Source organism: Lactuca serriola, chromosome 3 (assembly GCF_051521515.1).
Source record: "Lactuca serriola cultivar US96UC23 chromosome 3, Lser_US96UC23_V15, whole genome shotgun sequence".
Classification (NCBI taxonomy): Eukaryota; Viridiplantae; Streptophyta; class Magnoliopsida; order Asterales; family Asteraceae; genus Lactuca; species Lactuca serriola.
In genome coordinates this window covers 60,413,820-60,426,749 of record NC_136410.1, presented here as the reverse complement: position 1 = coordinate 60,426,749, position 12,930 = coordinate 60,413,820, and the positions used below count along the sequence as shown (strand labels likewise).

General features: G+C 35.0%; 1 protein-coding gene and 1 pseudogene across 1 annotated transcript; one reads left to right on the top strand and one right to left on the bottom strand.

Moving 5' to 3' along the window:
• The first annotated feature begins 3,494 nt into the window (after positions 1 to 3,494).
• Positions 3,495 to 4,953, top strand: LOC145092421 (glycosyltransferase 6 pseudogene; annotated as a pseudogene).
• Positions 4,954 to 9,044: 4,091 nt separating this feature from the next.
• Positions 9,045 to 12,293, bottom strand: LOC145092420 (pyruvate kinase, cytosolic isozyme). Its single transcript, XM_079030364.1, has 3 exons — positions 12,136 to 12,293; positions 10,743 to 11,034; positions 9,045 to 10,466 (listed from the first exon to the last, which is right to left on the bottom strand). Exons 2-3 carry the CDS (start codon positions 10,998 to 11,000, stop codon positions 9,192 to 9,194), a joined length of 1,533 nt encoding a protein of 510 aa, XP_078886490.1. The 5' UTR covers positions 11,001 to 11,034; positions 12,136 to 12,293; the 3' UTR covers positions 9,045 to 9,191.
• Between the last annotated feature and the right edge of the window lie 637 nt (positions 12,294 to 12,930).

Sequence of the window (12,930 nt, the reverse complement as noted above, 5' to 3'; positions counted from 1 at the left end):
ACGTGTATGTTACAGAATGTTATATATGCTAGCGTATGATATTTATGTGCGCATGATTGTTTGATTTGGGGGTTGGGTTGAGGCGGTCCTGCTTTGTGTTGAAGGCCAACATACCCAGGTCGGACCGGATAGACTACAGGCCCGAAAGGGCATACTAGTCAGGTTGAAGGCCCAGCGAGCGGTCCGGATAGGCTGAAGGCCTTGTGAGGCGGTCCAGACATGCCGAAGGCTCGGAGAGCGGTCCAGATAGACTGAAGGCTTGCGAAGCCGTCCATTCAGGCTGAAGGCTCATTATGCATGCTATTTGTTTATATGATATGATAATGATTGTATGGCGTTGGTATTTTGGGGAAACTCACTAAGCTTCGGGCTTACATTTGTTGATTTTGTTTCAAGTACTTTTGATGATCGTGGGAAGGCGAAGGCATGAATGTACACCTCCTTATGTTTTCATGATTTGATTTTGGGATACTCTGACACTATACTATTTTTAAAACAAGTTTTGTAATAATAATTGGTTTTGAAATGTTTTAAAAAGTTTAAATTTGCCATGATTTTTATGAAATATATATATATATATATATATATATATATATATATATATATATTAAACTTTTAATTCTATAATAGTATAAGGGTGTATTTTAAACTTCTAAAAGACCATGGTTCTAAAATTTAAGATTTCAAAAATAAAATATTTAATTAAATTTTAAATTACAAAACCACAGTGTGTATTTTTAAAACTTTTCAAAAATACTAGATCAAATTTTAAATAATTAAATTAATAAACTTTTCAAAAGTACTAGATCAGAAAATTCAATTTTAAGGAATAAAAACGAAATAAGGTAATTACCCTAATCAAATCAAGATATCGAAATAGAAAAATCAAGGGATCTAACGAGTCAACTCGTCGAGTCAGGCAGTGAACTCGTCAAGTTGAGCCAACTCGTCGAGTTCTAGTATTAATTCGTCGAGTTTGATGAACAGGATGAGGATTCTGCTCCCTTCTCCTTTGAACAATTCACAATTGCATCATATTCAACTGAAAAAACATCCTAGTTTATTATTTAACCTTTGTAACATGTGACTTAATATATTCACTTAATAGTTAATTCACATCACTAAGAATTCCACAAAGCACAAAGCAAGCAACATTCGATCAATAAAGCTTCAAACCACAAGCCAACTAGAGGATATCTCAAGCTCACATACTACCAACAAAGATTTCAAATCTAATACGCCATTCAATTCCTCTTAGGCTACAAGGCATCACATATCATGCCAATCCATATAATCATATTCCCTATGCTAGTTGACTTATGAGCCCTCCCCTCTAGGCTGACAGCTTTCATGTTTTCCAACTCAAAAGCTCAACCTAGCAGGCATATAAAGACATCTCTCTTAGTATAAAATCATGAGTAAAACCTTAACCCTAATCTAGCATGTAGAACTCATATTGTATAACATAACAAACATGTACGGTATTCTGGGAAATACTTACTTGAGCTTGGCTGATTTCACGCACCTTCCCTTTATTTTATGAAAAAATCCTTTAATAAAACATATATTTTATGAAAAATCTACCAAACCCTCAGTTTGAGTTCAAACACGCCTGAGAGTATGTCTGAATCCCTCAAACCAAGCATCTGATACAACCTTGTAACGTCCTACAAATTATGAGGTGAAAATTTTATATTCAATTCAACCAAAAACACAGTTTAATCATTTCAATCATTCAAAAGTATATCAGTGTACAATAGTTATCAGAGTACAACTCCCAAAATCATAAAGTGTAGAAACATGGTGGATGTGCTGCGATAAAGCCAACCATTCCCTCGTGAACCGGGAGTACCTGAAAAATGTTTTAAACATAAATCGTAAGCACAAAGCTTTATGAGATCCCCAAAATACCACTTACCATAAATATATGCTAGCTCAAGGTTGTGTCGGTTCTATTTCAACTCCGGATCTATTTCACCCCTGAGGCTATTTCAACTCATACGTCGGCTAAAGCCGTATCGGGTCTGTTTCACCTCATATGTCAGCACAAGGATGTATCGGGTCTAATTCACCCCACATACATATAGCAAACAGACACACATACATATAACACATATAACAGGAGTCACAAAGACTACAAGCACATAACATCTCCTAGTGTCCTACAATATAGTGAGAAATCAACTCAGTCTGCTGACAGTCAAACAAATGATCGGGATGTTGAACCAAAAATCTATGCGCTAGTCAATCAAATAAGGATCCTAATTAAAAATCAGGCCATAAACCTTAACTAGGAATCTAGTTCACTTGTCCAATTCCCAGCGTGAAAGACCATTTTACCCTTTCCTTACTTGGCCCAAAACCAAGGCCCAACCTAATGGCTCCAAAAGCCCAATATGGCCTGTATCCTTAAATGACATCCAAATCCCATTATGGGCCTAAATCTAGGAAGGCCCAAAGCCTCACAATGGCCCAAAGTCAGCAATACTTATGGCCCAACAAGTCCCCAAAATCCTAATAGTCCAAAAATGGCCTAAACTTAAAAGTCAACAAAAGTCAATGGCCGTTGAGTACACCCCGACATACTCAGACTTACGGCCAGCGTACGTCATCTATGGCCAGTACGCACGACGTACAATCTAGGTACGCCCAACGTACTCCACAGCCAACCCAAATCACCATTAAGTGTTTAATCAGTTAAGTCACTATGCTTAATTCTCATATCTGATCCTAAATGATGTCTTAACATGTAAAGTTGGCAACTTTACTCTCTCTGCATTGCCTAATGGGACCTCTGCAAGTCACCGACCTCTGCAAGTCACTGCCTAGTGAGATTTATGATTTTTTTAATTGATGGTGTTCTAATATATTTATTATGTATATTACACGTGGTTGATATATTTAAAGAAGAAAGTTTTACATAAACATAGAGGGTAAACGAGCAACAAGTTGTGTCGCAACCTATTTTTGGATGGTAAAATTAACTCTTTTAAAAACATCTATAGATCTTTGGGTCATAACATTAATATGCATGACCCGTTGGATTCTATTGAGTAGTTTCACAGCTTCTAACGCAAGGAAACCGAAAATATAAAATACATAGTTAAATATAAAGTTAAACTAAAAAACTATATTAATTTTTTTTTCATATGTATTCTATGATAGAAACGATTTGGTTATATGATTTTAGTAGATAACTATTTTATTATATATTTCTAAATGATTATAATATTTTATATTAAATTGATATAAAAATTATTATTTGAGAGAGAGATGACACCTCGTTGTTGGTCAAGCACTAAAATGCAAAAAATCCTCTTCATATAAATGACTATTTTAATTAAAATAGGTATCGTGAAAATTGAATAAGGCAAATATATTTTAAATATTTCAACATAATCAAATAAGTAACTGGTTATTAAAATATTAGTATATTTCTGTTAGGTAGAGAATTGATATTTAAAGTAAAATTTAGTTAATATCTTTTGTGTGAAATTCGCATGGTATTTAAGCATCATTACATAAAAAAAGTTCATAGTTATCAGTATCCATGGTGGCATTCCCACACACTGGCTGGCGAAAGCCGGCGATTCGCATTCTTGACCGGCCTTCCGTCTTCCTCGCCGGAGCTGTCTCATCACTGTTGCTTCTCTGGGCCTTCTTTTTCTTCTCAGCTCTTGATTCCATCGCCATTTTCTCTCAATCCAAACCCAATTCCTGCAACTGTAACCAACACGACCCCGCCTTCAACCTCCAGTTCGACCCACCTATCGCCACCTTCTACGACGACCCAAGTTTCGGCTACACCATCGACAAACCCATAACAAATTGGGACCGAAAAAGGCGAACATGGCTCCAACTCCACCCCTCTTTCGAGCCCAGGTCACAGGAGCGAGTCTTTATCGTGACTGGGTCACGATCTACGCCATGCAAAAGCCCCACCGGAGACCATTTCTTGTTGAGATTTTACAGGAACAAAGTCGATTACTGTCGAATCCATGGCTACGATATCTTTTACAACAATGTGTTACTCGACCCCAATATGCACTCCTGCTGGGCAAAGATTCCGGCGGTTAGGGCGGCGATGGTTGCTCATCCGGAAGCCGAATGGATCTGGTGGCTCGACGAAGATGCTGTGTTCACCGACATGGAGTACAAGCTTCCGTTACATCGATACAAAGATTATAACTTCGTCGTCCATGGATGGCCGAAAGAGGTTTACCAGAAGAAAAGCTGGTTAGGGTTGAACGCAGGATCGTTTCTGATCAGAAATTGTCAATGGTCACTCGATTTCTTGGATTCATGGGCCGACATGGGACCCCAATCTCCTAATTTTGATAAATGGGCTGGAATTTTGATGGATGTGTTCAAGCATGAATCCGATGACCAGACGGCGATGGCGTACTTGCTCCTGAAGGAACACCAACAATGGTATGGAAAGAAGATGCTGATCGAGACTGGATATTATCTCGAAGGGTACTGGGTTCTGATTGTCGATACATTGAAGAACATAACAGAGAGGTATCTGGAGATTGAAACGACGGCAGCGATGTTACGACGGCGACACGCGGAGAAGGTGAGTGAGCGGTACGGTGTGTTACGAGAGCCGTCGTTGAAAGACGCCGGGAATGAGTTTGGGAGCTGGAGGCGGCCGTTTGTGACTCATTTCGCCGGGTGTCAGCCGTGTAATGGGAAACATAACCCGTTGTTCACCGGAGCAAATTGTCGGAAATCCATGAACATGGCTTTGAACTTTGCTGATAACCAGGTGCTCCGGAATTACGGGTTTGTTCACCGGAATTTATCAGATCCTTCGGTGGTTTCGCCACTGCCATTTGATTATCCTGCTTAATAGAATAGAAATTATGATGTTCTAGTTTTATTTCCCCTGTTTTGGACATATTTTGGAGTTAATTTTAGTAAAAAAATAAAAGCTTCATTTGTTGTTTGATACATCGAACATTTAGTTACATATATTATTCAATCTTTTTCGATTGTATTTTGAAGTGATACTTGAGAATTTTCAAGTTTCTTGAAATACTCAAAATGTTATCATATACCAAAGATCTAATTATTTTCAATTTGATAGCAAAAATATGTTTAAAAAAACTCAAGCAGATCATCATCCTAACGGTTTTCTTTCTATGAATGACCGTTTGGGTGGTCCATACTCCAACTGTGGCCATGGTAACAAATCCAAGATTGTGATTTAAATTGGTTATGATGTAAAAAAAAAAAAAGCATTTTCATTTTATTAAAAATATTCGACTAGGATGTGATATATACTTTTCTTGTGAAACTTAACTCAAGCATATCAAGTGTTTGAATAATTTTTTTAAACCAAATTTATATATAAATTCTTTAGAACTTTAATTAAAGTATTGTTTCCTATTGCTAATATTTATAATATTTATATATTTACGTTGCTATTGTGTTTTTTGTCAATATAATGGACATTAAAAAAAAAAAAAAAAAGGAAATTCAAGATTACATACAATCCAAGTAAAAAGAGGTTCGGTGGCAATAAAAAATACTAACCTAGATCGTACACGGTTCATAGATGGATATGTTTTTTTTTTTAAATAACTATTTTATAGATAATATATTTATTAAAAAATTATAGAAAAATATATCAAAATTTATTGGTTCTTATAAATAAAATAAAATATTAATATATATTTTGTATATATATCTGAAACTTTCATGTATAATATAATTTTAGTTTTTAGGTTCATAAATGGTAAAAAAAAAAATTGAGATTGGTTGGTATTATCAATTGTGTAAGTAGATTAGTAAAAAATTAATATTTTAGTAATCGTTACTAAACATGGTCTAAATATGGTAAATGAGGTTTAACAAATATATTTATTTAATTCAAAATAAATAAAACGGTCAAAAAGTATATAATGTAATGATACATATTAATTCTTAATTGAATATTGACAAATTCCACATTATTAGGAATAAATGAATTTTTCTATGAATTACAATTAAGAAACTGACATTATTTGTCCTATAAATGTGATTAAAAAATAAATAAATAATATTAAAATGGTTGTAACCAGTTTTTGACAAACTATATAATTTAATAGTGTAATTTAGATTTATTTTTAAGTTCTTAATTGATTTTTTAAGAGAGATCATACAAATAATCCAAACTATATCTTTCTCTCAGCTTTACTACCAAGTACCAAACGCATTCTCTAAAGAAAGTCAAAGGTTGAAAGCCTCAAAGGTCGTGCAAAGGATGTATTCATGTGAAGTTCTGAATTTCCCACGATCCAAACCGCTAGATCCAGATCTCAACCATTTTCAAATTCATTTTTTATTTAAAGAAATATTCTATAAGTAATTTACTATTTTATTTCAATTCTGATTGTTCGATATTTAGGATTTTCATTTACTTTTCCAAATTCTCTTTTACTTATTCGGGAACGGATCGTATATTGTCTTAGTTGTGTAGGACCACTTTTAATCGACTTAAAGCGGGAGTTTTCTTATCAACAAGAAACGTAAAAACAAATCACATCTGTCCATTTCATTTGATAAAATGGTGTTACATTAACGTGATTAGTGCCGAAAATGCAAAAAACAATGATCTAGTTGCGCATTCCATTCCGCCGACAGTCAATTGGTTTACCCTATTTTCTTATTTTTGCAATTACAGTGTTTAGTTTCATCTCTAAATTTTGTAAAAATTAATGAGAAAAAATAATAAAATGTACATAGGGTGCCCAATACCAGAGCAACCGACTTTAAGTAGTTTTTGAGAAATGGGTTATTGAGATAAAAGCCTCCAATTTTACAAATAGCCGGTTATGTCCAAGTCAAATTTTTTGTGCACTAATACCTCAAATACCGGATAATATGTTCAATTTTGCACCATATCCGGATTTTACCGGATATAGTGTTGACTGGGACGAACTCGTCCGAGTTGGAGCTGACGACGTTAGCGTTTGCCCCTTGAAACGTAAAATGCAACGAAAATGAAGATGAAGAATTTCGAACCTAATTCCCTGAGTTTCCAAAGGCAACGTTTAATCACCAAGATAGAAGAAATCTTGTGTTAATATTCCTAACTTAATATACTTAGTGTGTATTATGCTGGAAGAATTTATTATTATTATTATTATTATAAAAATGTTATATACGTAATTATACATATAAATGTTATATATGATGTTGTTGTTGTTGTTATTATTATTATTATTATAAAAATGTTATATACATAATTATTATTATTATTATTATTATTATTATAAAAATGTTATATACGTGCGTTGTTGTTGTTGTTATTATTATTATAAAAATGTTATATATATAATTATTATTATTATCATTATTATTAGAGAAATTAAATATCTATTATATTCTATTCCTACTTATCCTCCTATCATATAAAATGTTAACATGTGTCACATTTAATTTAATGACACATCTAATGAAATTGATAATATTTTAATCCACTTGTCACTATTTAATGTGGGTAGGAAGATAGTAGGAATAAAATATAGGAAGATTTTTAATTTCTCTATTATTATTATTATTATTATTATTATTATTATAAAAATGTTATATACAAAATTATTATGATTATTATTATAAAAATGTTATTATACGTATAAAAATATTATATACGTAATTATAAATAAATTTATTTTCATATATTTATATTTATTTTAAAGCATATTTGAAAATGTATGTATAAGTTTATAGAAAAAATTTAACAATATTCATAATAATAATAATAATAATAATAATAATAATAATAATAATAATAATAATAATAATAATAATACCGGTGTTTTAGATAGAAAATATAAGGTTTCAGAATGCATATCAAAGAAACCCTCCTAGTCTTGTGGTAAAAGGTAGGGGTGGCAATTGTTGACACGACACGACAAAAATACACGAAACGAAACGAAATTGGGATGAAACTGAAATTCGAATTCGTGTTCGTGTCGTGTTCGTGTTAAGTGTAAAAAACACGATGTCGTGTCGTTTCGTGTTCGTGTTTAAAATTTGACACGAAATTGACACGATTAGCATTTATTTGTCGTATTTTTCGTGTTTGTCGTGTTTTTCGTGTTATGTATGATTAAATATTAATTAAATAAACTAACTTTTTATTATGTTATCTTTGTCGTGTCGTGTTTGTCGTTTTTTAATCGGTTTGTTTTCGTGTTAGTTAAAAAAAACACGACATTGTGTCGTGTCGTGTTCGTGTTACATAAAACTTTGTCGTGTCGTGTCGTGTCAGACAAAAACACGACACGATGGCCCGATTTGCCACCCCTAGTAAAAGGCTTCTCAACTTAGCGGAAGACACCCAAGTTTGATCCTTCTTGCTCCGACTTCCCTTTTAATTTCGAATCTTTTCAATCGGGAAGGAGTCGCAGATGTGGCATCCACGTCAGCATGCATCCCCCCAATCAGCCTCTCTTTAATTGGGATACCTGCTATAGCCAGATAACGGGTAAAAGTGAACCAATTTTCCGATATGTTAGGGCATTTGCACACCAAAAAACTAACTTGGGACATAACCAACTATTTTATATATAATTGAAGGCTTTCATGACAAAAACCCTAAGAGAAATTTCAGCTTTGGTTTTTAATCTAGTTACATCATTAAAAGCCAAGAGCTACTTTTGTCAATTATATCTATACAAATAAAAACTACAACTACAAGCTACCAACTCGTTTCATTAAACACATCCATTATTTTATTATCACTAAATATAGAATATTTATCAAAATTATTTGAAAATGATATTTCTCAATTTCTTTGTGAAAAAACCAAAAAGAAACCAAAACCCAACCTTAAAAACCATGACCCAAACCGCTGCAAGACCAAACTGGTCTAAGACCACACACAGACCAAAACAAAAAAACTGTCCAATACCAAACATTCGAGGCTACTTTTCTGCGCCTTTAGTCATGGTCAAGAAAATAGATAACAAGTGTAACTAATTATAAGGCCCAAACCCATTTAGCCAGACCTAGCACAAGCCCACAACCATTTCTGGCCCAAACCCTGTGTACGATTGTAACACAACAATTTCTCAAGAGTTTTTATTCAAACAGGTCTATTTGGTCACATACGATCCAAATCACAAACTCAAAACATCCTTAACAACAAAAACCATCGGATTTTCCAACAAAAGTAACTTCCTAACCAACAACCACGACCATTACTTAACAATACAGATCTTGATAACAGAAGCAGCACCAATCCGATGAAGCGCCACCACCGCATCACCCTTCTTACACAACCCTTTAGCAGTCGCCGACTTCAAAGCCGCCTCCAAAATCACCTCCGTCGACTCCGCATCAGTTGCCTTAGCGGACCCCTCAGCCAAAAGCGGAATCAAACCCCGGTAAACCAAACTATGCCTAGCTGGCGTCTCATCACTACACGTCCAATCAAACGAGTCCGTCGAAAGCACCGGGACCACAACCGACAAAATCGGAACCGCAGGCCTATACTTGGCCACCAACTTAGCCGTGGTCCCACCGCGCGTCAAAACCACAATCAACTTCGCCTTCGCTTTGTTCGCGGTTCGAACCGCAGACGATGCAAGCGACTCCAGAGGACTCATGGGCAACGGGGTTGACTTTATCATTTCCTTGAAGATGAGTGAGTAGTCAAGAGATGATTCGGCTTCGATGCAGATGCGGGCCATGGTTTTGACCGCGATCTCGGGGTACGCGCCGGCGGCGGATTCACCGCTGAGCATCACGCAGTCGGTCCCGTCGAGGACCGCGTTGGCGACGTCAGTGGCTTCGGCGCGAGTCGGGCGGGGGGATTTGATCATGGACTCGAGCATTTGGGTTGCGGTTACTACGGGTTTTCCCGCGAGGTTGCATTTGTAGATCATCATTTTTTGGGCTAAGAAGATTTTTTCAACTGGGATTTCCATTCCGAGGTCACCACGTGCAACCATGAAGGAATCGGTTTCACGGAGGATTTCATCAAAGTTTATCACTCCTTCCTGATTCTCAACCTTTGACATCAACTGGATATTTTTGGCATGTGGGCCCAGGACTTTGCGGACATTGACAAGATCAGATCCTTTTCGCACAAAAGAAAGCGCAATCATGTCGATGTTGTTGGGGACACCCCATTGGAGGATATCTTCTTGATCTTTTTCAGTTAGTGTTGGGAGATCGACTACTACACCGGGGAGATTCACGTTTTTTCTCTCACCTAACATCGCGGTGTTCTCGCATCGACATCTAACGGTTCCAGATGCGGGATCACAGGATATGACTGTTAGGGTGATGGTTCCATCTGCACATAAGATTGTGTTTCCTGGTTTTAAGTCGACTGGGAGTTTCTTGTAGCTCATGGATATGGTTTCTTCATCTCCTTTAATGGTGTAATCTGTGCTTATTGTGATCTCGCGACCTTCCTTTAGTTGAACGGGCTTCTCATTCTTTAAGAATCCAGTTCGAATCTCGGGACCCTGGAAGAAAAACAACATTTATCAATGATAACAATATAGTGATATTTTCCATGTAGTGTTTCAAAATTTTCACATCATTGGAACAAAACTGAAACTTGGTGTTTAAAGAAAAAATAAACAAGGGCAAATCTGAAAAAATTAGAACTTAAAGGACTTAATGGAGAAAGCACTTATTGAGTATTCTTTTTGCATTAAGTCAAAAAAGAAACTCTACATATAAACAAAAAGAAAATGTTGATCCTGGATGCATATAAACAAAGAGCATAAAAGTTATACCTTGGTATCAAGCATCACTGCACACAAGATCTGAGTATTTTGCATGGCAATTCGAAGATTATCCAAAGTCTCTTGATGATACTCGTGGGTCCCATGTGAGAAGTTGAACCGGGCAACATTCATCCCTGCCCGAAGTAGTTTCTCACACATGACTACTGACCGAGAAGCGGGTCCCAGAGTGCATACAATCTTTGTTTTTGGAATACGCCCATCATTAGGAAGGTCCTTCAAGATCCCCTCAATGTCTATGTTCGACATGGTTAAACTACTTAAACCAAGCAAATGGATTTATCTGTTTACAAAATGTCAAAAACACATTAATACTTTATAAATCAAATTCAAAGTTCCTAGATTATCTCAAACCCATAACACCATTTTTTTTTTGTACCAAAATGGTGTGTAATATTTTTGGTACAAAAGGTGATTCATCTCCAACCCATTACACATTTAATCATTTTCTACACCAAAAGAATATTCCGGGTATATTCCTTTCAGATTTTCAAAACACCCCTTATTTTATTACGATTTTACAAATCTGTCTTGCACCTTTTTGTTAGAACAACTTTATAAATTATATTATCAAACAACTATAACCGAATAAGCTATTAGTATACAACTATCAATTTAATATTACAACATCATATTACATGTAAAGTATAATTATACAATTCAATTAACTAGATATACATACAACGACCAAATTGCACATATGAAAGCTTGTTATACTATTCCTTTACACTATTTTGGTGTGACAAATGGTGTAGGATTGGAGTAAAGTGGTGCTAAAAATGGTGTATAATTTGGGATTTGGTATGGGGTTGGCCGTTGTTATATTTGGGAACTACACCTTAATTGCTCAATAGTAGAAATAATTTATAAATCAACTTGGGGATTCCTATTCTACGACTCAAACAATGGGATCCATTTGACCTAACCTATCAAGAGCATGATAAGGACTTCGATCCCATTCTTAGAGGATGGAACCAGACAAAACCCCATTTCAAACTGAAGATATGAGCACAGATTTAAAACCTAAAACATCTTGATTTCGTGCTCGCCAAACCTAAAAGTGCTTTACAAATTACAACAACTCGGTACTACTTCGGACACATATTCAAGAGATATAATCTGGAAACGGTGGAGTCAGATTTGGTGTTCGGATTACATCTCAGATTTACATCTCAAGTACATTAATAACTGAAACAAACGCAAAAAGAAGGATGAATATGGCATGTAGAGAGCAGATCCAATGAAAATCGAAAACTAAAATCACTTCAGCTTCATCAAAACAACAAATCATACAGTAGAAATTGACGAACAAATTAAACCGAGCAACAATGGTTGAAAACTAAAGACATGAAACAGAAGAACTCGGAAGTAAATAACCACTCACCCAGCTAAAGCAAAAAGGACACCTCCTGGAATCTGCTGTGCTTGCTTCTACGCTTTCTCCCTGTTGGAGTAGTATATAAATGGAGGATGAAAGGGACTGTTGTGAGAACAAAAAGGGTTTATTCGTGTTTGGCGTGGAGAATTGTTTTCTTTTTAATTTTTAGTTTTGGAAAACATCGAGCGGCCAGTAGTTTCGGTCAACATAGTGCGCCCGACAGGCGTCATCAGGAGAAAGAAGTGTGCATTGTGGTTTTGGCCAACGAGGCACGATTCGTAGCGTTTTCGTGTTTTTTTCTTAACATTTAATTTACTTTATGTTTTATATTGAGAGGAATTTAATCTAAAATTTTCAAGTTATTTTTAGAAAGGTAGCAATCTCGGCTATAATTTTTGAAAATTTATAACTCTTTCTTACTTTGTTTGAGGTGTACTTTCCTCGTTGTATTGTTTGTAACTAAGGCTATCTATAGACATCTAACACTTCAAAAACTTCAAAATTAAAGATAGGAAAGTTATATTTTTAAAGTGAGCTGATTCGTACAACTATATAATGCATGAATTGTTGTGTTATACAACTATATAATGCATGAATTGTTGCGTATGACAAAAAACTGTTATGTACAAATCACTTCCCATTTTTAAATACCAAAATAAGTTACTCCGTAAGAAAATATATTGAAAAATATAACCTAACTTTGAACATTCATAAATTTTATGTACAAACTTTTGAATTATTTATTTCATTATTATTCAACAGCATAATATATTGAAAAATTAAACGATTATTTAATATTTA

Bases quoted from the DNA above. Each gene is read 5' to 3' on its own strand.
- LOC145092420 (XM_079030364.1), bottom strand. From the start codon at position 11,000: ATGTCGAACATAGACATTGAGGGGATCTTGAAGGACCTTCCTAATGAT. The intron at 10,467-10,742 runs GTATAACTTTTA...TTTTTCTTCCAG, and splicing joins CAGTGATGCTTGATACCAAG to GGTCCCGAGATTCGAACTGG.